General features: G+C 47.4%; 1 protein-coding gene across 3 annotated transcripts in view; it reads right to left on the bottom strand.

Moving 5' to 3' along the window:
* MGMT (O-6-methylguanine-DNA methyltransferase) overlaps positions 1-17,478 on the bottom strand; it is a 307,142-nt gene that overhangs the window by 228,775 nt on the left and 60,889 nt on the right. For all 3 annotated transcript variants that reach the window (XM_058544291.1, XM_058544292.1, XM_058544293.1), the window contains exon 2: positions 5,522-5,658. In XM_058544291.1, coding sequence (XP_058400274.1) covers positions 5,522-5,646 — 125 coding nt within the window. In that variant the 5' untranslated portion in view covers positions 5,647-5,658. The remainder of the gene's footprint in view (positions 1-5,521; positions 5,659-17,478) is intronic.

Here is a 17,478-nt window from a genome sequence, read left to right as displayed (position 1 = left end):
GATGCCAGGAGGCAGAAATGCACAGACTGTGAATGAGCCACCACCACTAGGGTACCACATATCCTATCAAGTAGAAAACAGCCGCACACATTTTTAAATTTTTCAAAACACATAAAGTTTTACAATGGTTTAGTTTGGTTGGAGTATATATGCTTTTTCAGTATTGCATTCCTGTATTTTTCTAAAAATGTTTATATGGAAAGCACAAAAGGATGAAAAACAAAGGCAAATCTTTGATAAGTGAAAGACGAGGCACTTCCAGTTTTCCTCTAGCATCCTAGATCCAAAAGTCCTACCACTATTTTCATAACGTCGTATGACTCAGGGTTGTACAGTCCATTTTCCAAGTAATCAAATACAATCAACTTTATGGAAAACTAAACAAGCCCCAAAATAACATTAGGAAAATAAACATATTCTACGGCCGTTCTCGTTAGATTTTGGACATTCAGGGAATAATGATGAGGTCAAGCTCTGCAGCCACATGAAGACGGCGTGGGGAGAATCAGCCAAGCTCTCGGAAAAGCAAGCCTATCACTCCCGAATATGACAGTTGTTAGTGGGAACTTAATATTGGCAGGAAGTTACAAAATTGAGACTATTATACCACTTTCCAAATTGATATTCTTCACTCAAACATTTCTAGGGAAGGAAAGGTGAGTGACATAGCCTGTACAAAAAGAAACCAATGGTGACTCTGCAGCCATCTGTACAGGCAATGAAGTAACGTGGGAACAGGAATCATACTGTGTGCAGAATGTAGACGGAATGTCACTGAGGACAGACATCAGTGGCCAGCTTCCAGTTTACAAAAGCAGCATGGCTTTAGGGGACATAAAGATCCCGAGACTCACAGTGCGCAAGAAGGAGGGTGAGAACAGGGCCTAGAGCCTTAAGGATGGTCTGCTCAAAATCCCCTCGGCTACTGTCCATCAGCAGAGCCAGAGGACACAGCCTCGGAGGGCACAAAGGCCTCCACCTGCACAGAGCCACGTCAAGGAGAGATCCCCTCGAGGTGGGCGAGCGCAGCACCTAATTCTGTTAGACAAAAGGAATTCTAATCAGAAGACTTTCTATACAAAAAACATCAAACATGACTTTATCCACGACTTGAGGAAGAAGTCCTACTAATCCCACACACGACTCTTTCGGAAAACAGAAGAGAGAACACTTCCAAACTCGCTTCACGTAGTCCAACCAACCTGAATGCCAAAACCTGACAAAGACATTACAAAAAATTATAGATTAACATTCCTCATGAACTTGAACACATAAACCCTAAACAAAATAGCAAATTTAAACCAGTAATATGCAAAAAGAAAAAAAAAAAGATAGCATATCATGAGTGAAGTGATGTAGTCCAGCATTTCAAGATTGGTTTAAAATCTTAAAGTTAATTTGTTTCCCCACATTAAAAGAAAAACATGATTGTTGACACATGTATAAAAACCATTTGAGAAAATTCAACAGACTGAGGAAACACCCTCAGTCTGAGAAAGGATGCCTGTGAAACCGAATGGAGGCGGCATCACTGACTCGTGAGATGCTGGGGGCTTCCCCCACGCCCAGAACAAGGGAAGAGGCCCAAGGTCACGACTTTCACTCAACATCACACTGGAACTTCTAGTCAGAGCGGCAAGAAGAAAACAGAAATAAAAGGCACGAAGATCAGATAGAAGCAAATTGTCTTTAGTCATAGACATGATTTTCTATACAGAAAATCCTAAAGAATCTGCAAAACAATTCCCAGAACTAATAAGTGAATTCAGTAGATGGCAGAATATAAGATCAACACAAAAATCAGCTGTTACATACCAGCAGCAATAATGTAAAAGTAAAAAAAAATGGTTTTTTTGTTTGTTTGTGTTTTGCTGAGGAAGATTCTCCCTGAGCTAACATCCACTGCCAATCTTCCTCTTTTTGTATGTGAGCCACCACCACAGCACAGCCACTGACAGACAAGTGTTCTAGGTCCGGGCACAGGAACTGAACCCGGGCCACTGAAGCGGAGCACGCCGAACTTCACCACTAGTCCACTGGCCCAAAAAGTTTTAAACTGATTTAGAATACCATCAAAATATTTAGAAATCAGATTTACAAAAGACACGTAAGATCTCTATGCAGGAAACTACAAAACACTGCTAGGAATAATTAAAGAGAACCTAAACAAATGCAGAGATAAACCAGTCATAAACTAGAAAATTCAATATTAAAAAGATGTCAACCCTCTAAAGTTGATACATAGATTCAATGAACTCCCAATCAAAACCCAAATCAGCATTTTTGCAGAAACTGACACCTTGATTCTAAAAGTAATGCTGAAAATTAAAAGACCTGGAAGCCAAAACAAATTTTTAATTAAAAAAAAAAAAAGTGGAAGACTCACATTACCTTAATTCAAGACTTATCGTAAAGCTACATAATTAAGCCAGCATGGTTCTAGCATAGAATAGATGGATATCACTTTAACAAGAGTGTCCAGACATGTCTGACCCACACATGTCAATTTGACAAAGGTACCAAGAGAATTTGATGAAGAAAGGAATTTTTTTTTCCCCAAATGATGCTGAAACTAAGTAACTCTGGAAAAAATTGAGTATCTCACAACAAGATAATTCAAGATGACGGATCATGTGTCTAAACATCTAAACATAAAAGGCTAAAATTATAAAGCTTTTAAAAGAATTTGTAGGAAAATATATTTATGAAATTACAGTAGGCAAATATTTCTTACAGACACAAAAAATGCTAAACATAAAGAAAACATTAAGTAGGACTTCCTCAAAAGAACTTCTACTCATTAAAAGACACTATCAGAAAAATAAAAACACAATCCTCCAACTATGTGAAAATAATCACAATACATATATCTCATAAACAACTTGTAACCAGAACCACAAATAGATGATAAAAAACAAGATGACACCAATTAAAAATGGGCAGAAGACTTGTGTAGAAGTTTCACAATGAAATGGTCAACAAGATGTCCAAAATAAGTCATCAAGAAAGGGCTAAGAAAGCAAAATGAAGTAACACTCCATACCCACCAGAACAGCCAAAACTGTAAAAACTAACACACCAAGCCTGGTGAGAAGGCAGAGCAACTGAAACTCGCATATACTGCTGGTGGAAATGTAAAATGGTTCGACTTTGGGAAAAGTTTTGGCAATTTCTTATAAGGTTAAACATACATTTGCCATGCAATCCAGCAATTCCACCCTTAGAAATTTACTCAAGAGAAATGAAAACGTATGTCCACAAAGAGGCTTGAACACAAATATTCACAGCAGTTTTACACAGGGCAGCCAAAAACTTGACAACTCCAATGTCCATCAACAGGAGAACGGATAAACAAATTGTGGAGTGTTCATACAATAAACGACTCAACACCAAGAATGAACTACTTACTGATGCACAGAGCATGGGTGACCCTCATGAACAGAAGAATTCAATACAAAAAGGAGTGTATGTTGTAAGGCTCCATTTACACAAAATTCAAGAACTAGCAAAATTAATCCATCATGATAGAAATCAGAACAGTGGCTGCCAAGAGGGAGTGGGGATTGACCAAAAGGGAGTGCAAAGGAACTTTCTGGAGCATTCTGTATGTTGGTTTCGGTTGATGGTTATACAATTGTACACATTTATCAAAACTCATTGTACACGTAAAATCTGAACTTCATTGTAACTTTTAACTCAATTTAAGTGAAAAGATAAAAATTGCTAATTCTGAGAATTCAGACAGGTAATTTTATGCTATTCTGTAACTTTTAAGCGTCCCTTCCAAAAATTAACCATATATGCACAAAAACAGAGACTGCTGGTTGCCCCCACAAAATCCATTTCCCACTTCTTCCTTACACACAGAATCCCTAATTTTAGCCAACATTTGACAACATACCACATCTTCCAGCTAGGTGTGGTCATGTGACAGTTCTAGCCAAGGAGATGAAAATGTCAGACGACGCTTCTGGAAAGGGAGGTGGCATTCCCTCCTTTCTCCTCTATCTACTGTTTGGAATGGGAGCCTGACAGCTCGGGCCCCAAAGGCTGGCCTGCAGCACAGGACAAGGGCCACAGCCTGGAGATGCGAGGAAAGCTGAAAGGCGGCCAAATTTCCAATGACCATCAAGCCAGCAGACCCAGCCTCCATGCTTATCTATGTGCTTTTTCATGAGAAATCAGCTGTGTTTTATTGAAGCCATGATTTGGAGGACTGTGTTTTTCACAGCTGAATCTAATCCTAATCTGATTCAGAAAGCAGAAACTCAAAATTAAGCCTCACCTTCACTCTGTTCTCATAATCTATAACGGGCATTTAACTAAACATCTCTCATAATGCTTTTTTTTTTCACTTTTCTTCCCTAAATTCACTTTTTTTAAACAAAAAAAAATTCAACACATAATTTCCATGATTTATTGTGCAACTGAACATGCTAAAAGACAAAATGACATTTTCCCCTATAAATTATTTGGTGCCTGCGATTTCTAAAGACTACAGCCAGATGGTTCTCATAGAACTAGAGAAGAGTGTATTCATACAGTTCAAAGGTTTGCTTATTTTTTGGCCTTAAAAAAGACTATTGATTGTAACATGCAGCTCTACAGCAAAAGTCTCGATGTGGAGGCGAAAACTGGTATTTATTACTGCACTTGTGCTCATTATGGCTGTCTCTGACAGGGGTCCATTAAAATCAATTTTTATGTTTCTTATGTATTTTCTTTATCCAATGGTCTTGCCATTGTGTTTATTAGCCAGTTAAGACGAACGCTGAGCATAGGAGTGGGTGTTTTTTTCCTCTTCTGTCAGAAATAACAAGAACTGCAATTTTAATACAACTACTCACAATCAATGAATGGAGGAAATTAAATGTTACATTTCAGAACAAAACATTGAGGAGTGCTTAAATTTTTCATGTTTTTACAATTAGAGAAATACAGTTGAGATGGTTCAAAAAAAGAGAGAACCTGTGTCCTGTTAGACTTGGCAATGCCCTAATGTCACGCTAATAAGGGAATTTTATCCCCCTTCTCAGCTGCACACACACCGACAGTCCGACAACACCTCTAAGAGGCCCGGAGAGCTCCTGATGAAGCAGTTCCAGGACTTTAGGACAAAACTCACCTGGCAGACTTTGATGAACTGGTCCCGATTTAAAAATCAAGATAAGGCTAGCATCTCCCTGTCACTAAATTTCCAGAGACATTCCCACCTCACATTTGTTGAATGCTCATGATCAACTCCTTTGTAAGTGTATACAATAATGAAATGCCTTGGAGCTACTAATCAAAGGTTACGTCCCTGGGGCTAATGGAAGGTGAGGGACTCCTGGGCAGCAAGCACAAAGGCCGACAGTGGGAAGTCTCGGCACGACCATTTTAGAGGGATGCTAATTTCTGTCACTGGTAGCGTACGTCTACGTGTTACCCTGTGATCAACAGAAAACAAGCAGAAACCGTACTAGTTCTTTCTGTTGCTTTGCACAGACACCACACAGGGGTGTCAAGGACTCTCACTCACTCAGTGTCGGGGCTCTTCCTGCCGTGCAGCTTAATCCCATGCAGGCCCTGCTCACAACCAGAGATCTCGATCTTCCCCAGAGGGCTGTACATCATTTTGTATTTCATCTCACAGACTTTGTCCATTCTCCCAAGTACCTAAAGAGAAAAAAATTTTAAAGCAAATAAAGTATATGTGAAAGTTTGGTCACTTTTAAAGCACAACAGAAGCACCAGTTATTTAAGACATAAAACATCTTCCAAAGTTTTTTCCCCGTGTTTGGAATTTAATCATATAATGTGTCATTTTTACACTCTAGTTACTTTGAAGACAGAATATTACCATAATTACCTAGAGCACAGTACATTCTCCTTTTACTTCCTTAAAGTACTACCTCCCTACTCTCTCATTTGTCGTCAATCGACACATAGTTGAAGGAAGCTAAAGTAAGAGCTCCGTTTAAATAGTACCTAAAACCAAGCTGACCTTGCTTTAATAAAATAAATTACCAGGCAACTTTCTCAATGAAAATTGAAGACAAGCCATTTGATCTTTTGACTAGAGAACATTTAAAAATAAAGCATTATGAAATGAATTACAGAAATGGAGTGAGATTCAACCTAGCACTTACACAGCGGCCCATGTGTGCGGGTGGTCGGAGAAGTATATGCATGTTGGAATAAAACTCCTGTGTTTTGGGAAGCATATGTATTTTATTTATATTCAAAGAAACGTACAAATGTACAAAAGCTATCTGTGATGTATCCTTCCATGTTAATTGCGATAGATATTAATTTTGGTCATAGAAAAGAACAGACGCACTAGCAGCTGTGCAGAGCCAGCAATGGGGTTCAGGCAAACCGACGTTTTATAAAACGCCCTGACCCGGGGGGAGGCAAGACGACAGGAAATCAAGGGAGGGAGCCCCTCGGTCTCCTCCTCTCCCCGGAACTCCTTCTTGGGGCCTGCCAGCATCCAGAGGAAGCGCCCCCCTCCCGGAGCTCTGCCTACAACCACCAACTGGAACAGCAGAGGCCTCCCCCACGCGAGGCCTCCCCTCAAGCTCCTGACCACCAGTCGGACTCCTTACTTGTGGTCTCTGCGTCTCTGTCCTAGAGGAACCTCAAATGAACTTGTCCAAGCTGCAACCCTGCAAACATTCTCTTCTCTACAGCATTTCAGTGAACGGCACTACCATCCATCCCTGCCCCCACCCAAAACCAGGATTTTCCCCAGGAACTCTCCTTCCTTCTCAGCACCCTCACCTGTCCCCCTCACACACCTGCAGCTCATTAAGCATGGGCTCTTACCATTTCCAGCTCTCTCATTTCCACCAGGTCCTCCCAGAGACCCTCATCAACTCTCACCTACAAGAGGAAGGACTTCTCAGGGCCCCCCTTACACGTGGGCTCCTCCCACTCCAAACGCCCCGACCCCGAACAACAGATCAACTGCTGACCACGTGAAGGGGCTACAGCAGTCAGCAAACTGCAGCCCATGCCGAGCCCACCCCACCACCTGCTATTGTAAAGTTTTACTGGGACGCAGCCATGATCATTTCTCTGCATACTGGCTGTGGCTGCCTTCAAGCTCCAGTGGCAGAGCTGATTAGCCGTGACAGGGACAACACGGCCCTGAAACACTTACCATGTGGCCCTCTACAGAAAGGGTCTGCCAGCCCTCCAAGGTCCACACACTCACTCCCTTCCTACTTCAACCCCCAAATCCAGCAGCCCCAAGCCCATGGGCGCCCCTCACATACAGCACAGCTTCGAGTCTCTAGGCCTTGACACCATGGTCCCCTCAGCTGGACTGTCTTCTCCCTGCCCGCCCAGCCAGCACCACGCAGTCTGGTGTCTGCTTCACTGAGAAACCTCAACCCACCCTCCATCAACCCCACCCCAGGTTCTTGTCCCTTCTCTGTGCCTTCCTCTGCTCCTAACACCACACTGATCCCCTCCTCTGTCTTCCCGCAGCCACAGGAGAGAGGTACATTTCTATCCCCTGAGGAGGTCCAGCGCATTCCCACAACCACACGAGGCGTGAGCGCACTCCCAAGGTTCCATCCTAAGCCCCCCGGCTCCAGAGCCGCCCTGTTCAACATCCCCTTTTCTGTGCCTATTGACAGGGGTCTGAACGGACTCCTCTCCAGTTCCCAGTGAGTGGACACAGGGTTTTGCTGGGAAACCTTCTCAGATGTCCACCTGACATCAGAGACGCTCTGACACATCACAGTCCTTGAACGTCCCACTTTCCATGGCTCCCCCCTGCCTGAGAGATAAACACCGCGCAAGTCTTCCCACCTCCTCCACTTCACCACGCGGGGCAGGGATCACACCAGCCAGAGAGGCAGAAGGAGCAGACAGGGGCCCCCACCCACGGCCTGTCACTTGGAGCAAGTCTCACCTAAACTCTGAGCCACAAGTGCTCCTCTCTGTAGGATATATGATACCTCAATTGCAGGGTCCGCACCAAGATTAGCAGGAAAGTCCCAGAAGGACTTGGGATTATGGTTATCCCTGCCACAATCAACATTTTAACCAAACGCCCTTGGCCTTTGGTCTTGTCACCCAGAGTGCTCCGCTCTCCTCCCCAAAATCGTATCCAACAGCATCAAAATCCTGACCCCCCTTCAAAAGCAGATGGCCACCCCTTCTCCCAGCCCCTGGGGCCATCCCTCATTTCTTGGAGCCAGAACCAACTGCTGTCCCCCACCCCTCACATCTGTGGACACTTTCCATCACGCTGAGCCGCTGGTAGATGCTGGGGCAGGGAGGCTGCTGCCATGAGTCAGGGTCCCCCTGAAGGCAGGCATATCACACATGTAAGGGGCTTATCAAACATGTGTGAACCAGATGATCAGCATGCCCACCATCCAGGCCAAGAGTCCAGCATAGCATTTCCCAAAGTGTGTTCCAGAAGACCACTCAGAGAACAGTTCTGAAGGCACAGTGAGAAGCCTGGTCGCCCTATCCCCTCCTGGGAAACCCACCCTGCATGTCAGCATGTGAAAAGCTCCGAGCAGTCCTGCAGTAGAAATCAGCTTACGTCTGTTTACCTCGCTCTCACAAATGTGTTCACCAGGGACCATGTCTCCTACCCAGCCCCTGCTCAGAAGCACTGGCCTCCGTCAGGCTGAAGACTGTTTCTCAGCAGATCCGGGCTCCGGAGCCCTGCCTCAGGCCTCAGACCTGGAGCATGAAACACAATGAGGCCCCGTCTCAGGCAGGGCTCCTAACGGAAGCATCAGAAACTGATGCTGGCTAATTTAAGCACAAAAGCAATTTACTGAAAGGCTGTTCCATAACTCACAGAACTTCTGGGAAGGCTAGAGAAGCAGACTCAGAAAAGTGTAGGAACCAAGACTGGCCACAGTCCAAGCACAGCCAAAATGGAGCCTCAGGAAACATCTGTGGGGACAACCAGGGAGCAGGCACGCAGCGGGCACTGTTGCCACTAATGACCCTAGAAACAGGATGTTACAGCCACTGTCAATTCCCTGCTGCCCAGCCTCCATGTCACTTGCCCCAATTCAAGGCCCAGACAGGAGCCCAGAGCCGGCGCAGGGGCCAGGCCAGCATGTGCCTGTGCCAAGTGGCGGGGCAAAGGGACAGCTGCCAGGAGAGGAGGGCTTTGCTCCTGTCAGCCCCCGAGGGAGGACGTGGTCACAGCACTGCTGCAGAAATTCAGATTGGCACAACCGCCGCAGCCAGGAGAAGGACTGAGCATTAGATGTCCACTCCCCTATCCAGGCCTCAATCTTCTCATCAATAAAATAGGAACACTACTACTCACTCCACCAAACTCACCAAGCTATTCTGGGAGCCCAACTGGAGAACACAGGGACAGCGAGAATGGGCAGGGTAGGCCAGGCACTCCTGCCCCCGGGGAAAGGACCCCCATCCTGCACAGGATGCACCGAACCCTGACCCCTTCTCCAAAGGAATGGAGAGGAAGACACATCTGACTGTGCAGAGGAGGGCTGGGAGCAGGTCAGCAGTAGGGCAGTGAAGGTGGCTGAGGGCACAGAGGCACGAGGGTGCCCGTGTCAGAGTCCCCATGTGGGAGCGAGGAGCAGTCTCTGGAGAGCTCAGGCCTGCTCCTTCCTCAGGGGGAAGGGCCTTGCACATTACCAAGCGTCGTCCCGGCAGCTGGGCTCTGAACAACAGGCAGGACGGCTGAACTTCGGAGGCTGTCAGCCTGGGATGCAGTGAGAAAGGGCTGCCAGCCAACCCTGGTGTGGCCTGACTGGAAGGGCTCTGACCCAAACAACGCCCAAGCACTCAAGCTCCCACATTTGTGAACTGGACCGATAGGACTCTGAAGCTCAGCCTGCCCACCGCTGAACCCACCACGCTGCCCCCTGACCAGCACCAGCATGTCCGCACACCCAGCGACGTGGCACTGTCCCCGGTCGGCCTGGTCTACACTCACGTTCAAGGTGCAACTGTGCTCATGGCATTAAGAACCAGCTCCGCTGACCTGCACGGCCGCCTGAAGTCACAGATCACCCTGAATCAATCAACACAAAGCAGGGGCAGGACCATCCAAATCACGTCAAGAACCCACAAAGGACAGTCAGTCCATCACGGGGATAACCGGCGAGCTCAAAACCTGACTGAGTCCTGACTGAGCGGCATATGCCACTTCCGGCCATATCCACCCAGCTGTTCACTGAGCTGTGCGAAGTCTGAGGAAGTGAGCTCCTCAGATTTCCCTATCTGTTAAACAGGATTGAAATCAAACCCCACTTCACCTTCCCTGACCATGAGGATCTGCTGGAACCACGTCCCCCGAGACTAGGCCTGGTACCCACAGCCCAGCTCCTTCTGGACACGGCCTGGCTGGGCTGTACTTTCACTAGTGCCTCTGGGTTTTTAAATCCATTAGCAGAACCACTGCTAGCCAAAGATAATCATCATAACCCACCGACTACTACTTTGCCAAAAAAGAAAAGTGGAGTAATTTTAACACAATTTTATATCAACCCTGCCTGAAATGGAATTGGAGACTCCACAGAAACCTGCGCACAACCTTCTTTCCTACAGACAACCAGGACACGTGGCACGGAGTCCTTCCACAGGCAAAAGTGACAATCAGCTGAATACTGAGTCCTGACATGTAATGGATAGTGTGGCCCGGGGACAGGAGCCCTGGGCCCTTCCACATGGCAGGCAGTCCATGCTGACGGGAAGCCCAGCGCCGAAATACAAGTGTGTTACAGCACACGTGTGCTACAAGTCCCGCGGAGCCGGCAGGCCAGCAGAGGGGTGCAGGGATGCCTGCAGACTAGATGGGGGTGTCGCAGATGCCAGGAGGGACCCACAGAGGTTAGAAACCAGGTGGGAAGAAGAGTGAGGCTTCAACAGCAGGCGATGCATCAGGGAGCCAGAGCGTCTCACCACAGGCTGGCGGGAGGCACCGCCGGAAGGGAACAAGGCCAAACTCACAGGGTGCTGGCCACGATCGACGGGGGCACAACGAAGCCGGCAGAGTTCTAAGCCACGTGGGTACCACAGACCCTGACCAACACCCACCCCCGCGACGTCCCCATGTTCCAGAGACCAACCCACCATCGGGGTCCAACAATGAAGTCCCGCCAGGATCTGCACCAGCTTCGCCAGAGAAGAACGAGCTCGACCCCAAGAAGCGAGCCGAGACAGGGACAAGGCCCAGGGAGGACGCTGGCTCTCGGCAACTCCAGAGTATTCACAGCCCAGCACCAGGTCCAGGGCCAAGCAGGCTCCCGGCGGCCTTGCAGGACTCACAGGGAGGCCACTGCCGGGCAGGGAGGGCGGCCGCTAAGGGGGAGCAGGGCCACAGTGTGGGGGAGAGGGGACAGGCAAGGATTTTTGGAGAAGATGACATCGAGACAGAGACCTGACGGCTGGGAAGGAGCTGGCCAGGCAAGAAGCTCAGGCAGAGGAGCAGGGACCTGGGAGGCCGGTGACGAGGCCCGGGCTCCAGAGAGCAGTGTGGGGCCAGCCCAGACCCCACAACACACCCACGTCAGGCCGGTCATGGAGTCTGGCTTGTCCCTGAGAAGACCAGAGCTTTCAACAAGGCAGAATCCACCAGGTTTGCCTTTTCGAAGGCTCCCTCCCTCCAGCCGTGTGGAGAATGGGCGGAAGTAGCGGGAGGGAGCGGTGGAGGAGGCCGTGGAAACAATCCCCCGAGGACGACGAGGACTCCCCCGGCACAGAGGCAGAAGGCAGACTAACAATGAGCAACAAATAATAACAACGAAGAGAAGTTGGACAAATACCCGAGTGCCCTCATGCATTAGCCACTGGGCTGAGGCGCTGGAAACTGGGCCAAGACGGTACGGTCTACCAGGGGAAACGACCCAAAAAGCAAATCATGCTGAGTCGTCTTTGCAAAAACTTTCAATAAATCTAAAAGTATTCCAAAATAAAAGCTGATTTTAAAAAATCAATATAGATAGAGTAGGACAATTTAAAATATTTCTTGTTACCAGCATTTTCTGAGTTTTCTACAGTAAACTTGAGTTCTTTTCACAAGCAGAAAAAATTGTTAAAATCCAACCTGACAAAGGACAAACAATGATCGCAAATGTCCTACATTTGTCATTGTCTCATAATCTGCTGCCTGTAAAACAAAGGACTGTTAACACTTTCCTGAGTAAAATACAAACTCCAAGGTATGAAAATTTTTTGAGTTAAAAAAAGGGTAGTAGGGGCCGGCCCAGTGGCACACCGGTTAAGTTCGTGTGCTCCGTTTTGGTGGCCCAGGGTTTGTGGGTTCAGATCCCAGGGGTGGACCTATGCACCGTTTATCAAGCCATGCTGTGGCGGCGTGCCATATACAGAATAGAGGAAGATGGGCATGGATGTTAGCCCACAGCCAGTCTTCCACAGCAAAAAGAGTAGGATTGGCAACAGATGTTAGCTCAGGGCTAATCTTCCTCACAAAAAAAAAAGGGGGGGAGTTGTATAAAATGAAGACATTTGAAAGCAAATCAGATCATATCTCCTTGTTCCCATCACAATGAGAATCAAGTCCCTACATACAGACCTGAACAGCCCCAGCACGATGGCACCCTCCCTTCCTGCCGACCTTGTCTCTGACCAGGACCCTGAATCACACTACTCCTGCTGCTGCTCAAACATGAGTGTCACTCTTGCCTCAGGACCTTTGCACCTACTGCTCATGCTCCCTGAAATGCCTCTCCCTCATGTTTCTGCACAGTGGCCTCCGTCACCTAACTCATACCCCTCAAATGTCACCTTCTCAGAGAAACCCTACCAAAATAGTCCACCTCTTCCCTCCCTTCTTTCCCTTTCTAACTCTTATGTCACATGAAATTACATTAGGTGTATTGTGTTTATTTGCTCTGTGTTGCCTTCACTAGAACATAAGCTCCAATACAGGTAGCAAATGTTATGTGACAACTCTGGCCAATGAGTAAGTAGAAGTCTGCTGAAAGTTCTTGTTTTACTAAAAAAAAAAAAATCATGTAGCTGGCACTGTCTCCTCCTCTGTCTTCCTTCCTTGATGTGGCAGATGTGATGCCTGGAGCTGTGGCAACCATCTGGTGAACATGAGGGAAAGGCCAAGAGACGGGAGAGCCCCTGGCCCTTACCCTGTGAGCCATGACCACACCAGTGCCGTCTACCACCAGACTGCTACTCGTGTGAGAGCAAGAAAGCCCTGTTTGTTTCAAGCCAGTGTTCTGAGGAGGAATTCCTGTTTTCTTCAACCTGAACTAGTCCTAACTGATCTACCGCTATATGCCAGAACTTAAAATGGTGCCCCAACATTGTAGGTGCTCAGGAAATACTTGTTGAAAGAATGAGCTAATTATATGAATGACTCAATTCTACCTCAAGTAAGGACTCGGAAGAACTCCAGGATTACTGAGAGCCAGTAGCTGGAGGGTCTGATGGCCTGAGGAGTCCAAGAAGGCTTCCTGGAGGAGGTGCCAACATAGGAGGGCAAGTAGGTGTTTTCTGAGGGAGGGGTAAAGGAGGGGAGAGACTGTGGCAGACAGGTGCTACAGCGAGCACAGGGCATTTGGGGAACTGAAGAAGGTGGCCTGGGTCACAGGAGGAAGAGGACCCGTGTCTGAGTGGAGCCTGCTGCGGCAGCTCCGGGAGTGGTGAGGGCCAAGAATCAGGGATGGGAGTGGGAGGGCAAACGGTGACACTGACGACCCCAAGAACGTCAAGAACAGAGAAAGGGCATGCTGTTTGGACATGTGACCACATCCACGAGGGACAGGGTTATGGGTGTGCACAGGTCCTCGGGCTCAGGAACAGACTTGGCTCCAGCTAAGGGTATGCTATGCAGCTTTCCAAGCCAGAAAGAGGAGGGAAAATTTAAAAACCCAACCATCTATTCCTCCTGAGCACGAGGTTTACAGTCGCATAAAACAGGGCTGTCCTACGACCCTCAGGCCTTTCTTCCCAGCAGCCCTGGGGTCACCTGGAACCTACAGGGCTTCCCCTGGAGCAGGCCGTGGGGTGAAGCACAGGAGAGGGAGAGGGAACGGTGCCACCACCAAAACCCAAACCAACCAGCTTCGAATCTGCCAAACCCAATGTCTCGGTGTTTCGGAATTACACTAGATGGTCCTGTGGAGGCTCGAACAACCTAGTTTTGACTACTTACTAGCAGCAGCAGCAGGGGCCTGCTCACACACTGAAACCCGCTGCTCTTCACGGAGACCCGTAGCCTCCCGCAGAACTGGACCCACTTACTGTCTGCTAGCCGGCTTTCATGGGGCCTACACCGTGGGCTGCATTTAGGCCATGCAGGGATTAAACAGCCAGTGTCCCACGCCCCACTCTCACGCAGCACAAAGCCTCCACCCACAGCCTGGCAGCACCGCAGAGCCTGACGGGCCAGCTCCCTACATCATCGTCATGGCATCCACCTAAAGCCACAAGAGTGGCTGACATTAATTGGTGGCAGAAGAAAACTGATTTTTCATGCCTATTTGGAGACCACTGAAAAAAATGAAGTGAATTTCCTTTCATCTCCCTTTTAACATGAATGGCGTTTAAATAACAATGTTCTGAATTAACCAGTTGGTGCCAGAGGCTGGGTTCCCACTGTATTAAAAGCAAGAAACCCAGAGACAGAAACTGTCTTCCTTCTCCATTACCTGCAGTTTTCCAGGCCAGCCACAGCTGTCTAAAAACTGTCCTTCCAGAACCATCTTGGCAGTCCTATATTCACTTGAACCATTTCCAGTATCAGTATCCTAATCAATGAAAATGCCCAGAAAGAGGCTCAAGGAAGAAATCGTCTGCCTTCTTATAACCAGTTCACAAACAAGGCAGCCAGATCTTTGCTTTGTTGTCTGCCCAAGGAGTCCACCCACAGTCAGCGGGCACTCGGCTCCCAGGCTGAGCTCCAAGCCTTCCCAGAGCACCCCCGTCACCCGGGCCGTGGTGCTTCCACAGCTGCACGTGTGAAGTGGGAGCTCGGCTGACACAAGGATGGACCGTGAGAGGGGAGCAGCCGTGTCTGGCTGCCTCATGACACCAACAATACCAGTATGAAATGAAAACTAATTCTGCAATCGCCCTGCTGAACAGAGAATAAGAAACAAGCATCAGGGAAGCACCCTCTGTCCTCAGCACTCAAGATTGGCCCACCTAACAATCAGGCATGAGGACAGCTTAATTAGAAAAAACACACGTGTCAAAACCCTAGAAGAGAGAAAATACTTCATACCTATCACCTCATAATAAACCTGGCTGTGCGGGCCGGCCCCGTGGCGCAGCGGTTAAGTGCGCATGCCCTGCTGCTGGCGGCCTGGGTTCGGATCCTGGGTGCGCACCCAGGCACCGCTTGTCCGGCCATGCTGTGGCGGCATCCCATATAAAGTGGAGGAAGATGGGCACGGATGTTAGCCCGGGGCCAGTCTTCCTCAAGAAAAAGAGGAGGATTGGCATGGATGCTAGCTCACAGCTGATCTTCCTCACAGAAATAAACAAACAAACCCGGCTGTGGGAGGGTCGGAGAGGAAATGCATGATGGGATTGTTCCTCGCGAAGTCTAACAGTCCGGAAGGAAAACTGGGAAGAAGGCAAGGTCAGCGGCTAAGACCCCGCCCATCGTGCCCTATGCTGGGTCTCCCCAGTCAAATTTTGCTGGGTCGCTTTCAACAAAAGTACAGCCCAAGTATGGCTCAGTTTCTTATGCTCTAACAGCCAAAATGGGTTCAAGTAGATAGAAGAGATTTTACCACACAAAACACTAGCACTGCTAGCTGGTATGTCAAACTCAGAACAGATCCAAAGGTTGTGCGAAATAATACTCCATGTCCACACAAAAACTTGGAGACGATGTTTAGAGCAGCTTTATTCACAATTGCCAAAACTCAGAAGCAAGCAAGATGTCCTTAAGAAGATGAATGGATAAACATTCCATTGTCCATCCAGACAATGGAATGTTATTCAGTGCTAACAAAAAATGAGCTCTCAAGCCATGAAAAGACATGGAGGAAACTTAAATACATATTACCAAGTGAAAGAAGCCAATCTGAAAAGGCTACACACTGCAAGATTCCAACTCTATGACATTCTGGGAAAGGCAAAACTATGGAGACAGTAAAAAAAAAGACCAGGGGTTGCCAGGGGTTGGGAGAGGGGTAGGGATGAATAGGGGGATCACAGAGGACGTTCAGGGCAGTGATTCTGTATGATATTACAAGGGTGGATATACATCATTACACATCTGTCCAAACCCACAGAATGTACAACACCAAGAATGAACCCTAATATAAACTGTGGAAAAATGTGCCACTCCAGTGAGGAATGCTGATAGTGGGGGAGGCTGTGCATAGCGGGGGCAGGGTGGTATATGGGAAATCTCTGTACCTTCAGCTCAATTTTGCTGTGATCCTAAAACTGCTCTAAAACAAAGTTTATTGTTTTAAAAAATTGCTTAAAAAAGCAATTCCTAAAAAAAAGAATTACTCCAAAGCCTCCTGTCATGGCCCTGACATGTAAGGGAAATGATTTTCCTTGTTTGTTGCTATTTCTGTGAACCCAGCTACATGCATACACAAATGGAGGAAAAACTCTGCATTAGAATTACATAACTAGGCTTTCAAATTAAAAGATTGCTTGTACGGGAATCCCATAAATACTGTGTTCTGCTCATGTTCTGAGCTTCCACATAGGTGTCCAGGATCTGGGATCTGGCGGGAACACAACGTGGGCCTTCTTTATGACTCTCACTGGAGGCTGCCCTGCATGACAGAGCACCTTCCTGATTAACGATGTGCCCCGGGGAGGCAGGGCCAGGATGGAGCACGGGTCCTGGCAGCCCTGCACACAGGCGCGTCTTATTTAAAGCGCTCAGCATTCACAAGTCGTCTAAAGGGTGCCCTCCACGCAGCACATTATACGACAGACGGTCAAGTGCCTGCCCGTCAGGGCTGAGACATAGAAGGACATCTGAGGAAATCTGTTCACCGGTCTTCAAAACAATCATTTCTACATAAAAACAGGCAGTGTCTACGTTTGAAAATTATGCTTAAAATACAACTCAGCTTTCCTTTCCAAACTTTTCGTTTTTGTTCATATTATCAAACTAAGCATGAGCGATGCAGGAAGGTAACTGCTTTCTGTCCTGGAGCTCCAACCCTGGTCTGAATCGGTGCAGTCACACAGGAGCTCGCTGAGGAGCAGTTAGAATACCAACTGTTGCCTGTGTGTAAACAAACAGATACAGAGAGAGAAAAGCACAAAAACCTTATACAGTGTGTACAGTTTAACGAACTGCTCCTGAAATCTCTTGGAACTTCAAGCACTTCTGAAAAATACTTCCAGGTGATAACTACTCACATATCCATTCCAACTGTTTATCTAAAATATCTCTGGATCTAGCCAAAAACGAGTGCGTGATACCAGAACACTATGCAGTAAGGCCTATAAAGGTCTTTTTGAAAGCTTGTTAGTAACTATCACCTATTTCTTTAAAAGCTTCCATAAAAAGCCTGC

The sequence above is a fragment of the Diceros bicornis genome, chromosome 6 (assembly GCF_020826845.1).
Source record: "Diceros bicornis minor isolate mBicDic1 chromosome 6, mDicBic1.mat.cur, whole genome shotgun sequence".
NCBI classification, from domain to species: domain Eukaryota; kingdom Metazoa; phylum Chordata; class Mammalia; order Perissodactyla; family Rhinocerotidae; genus Diceros; species Diceros bicornis.
Note: the sequence above shows the minus strand (reverse complement) of the source record. Positions and strands in the feature narration are given on the sequence as shown.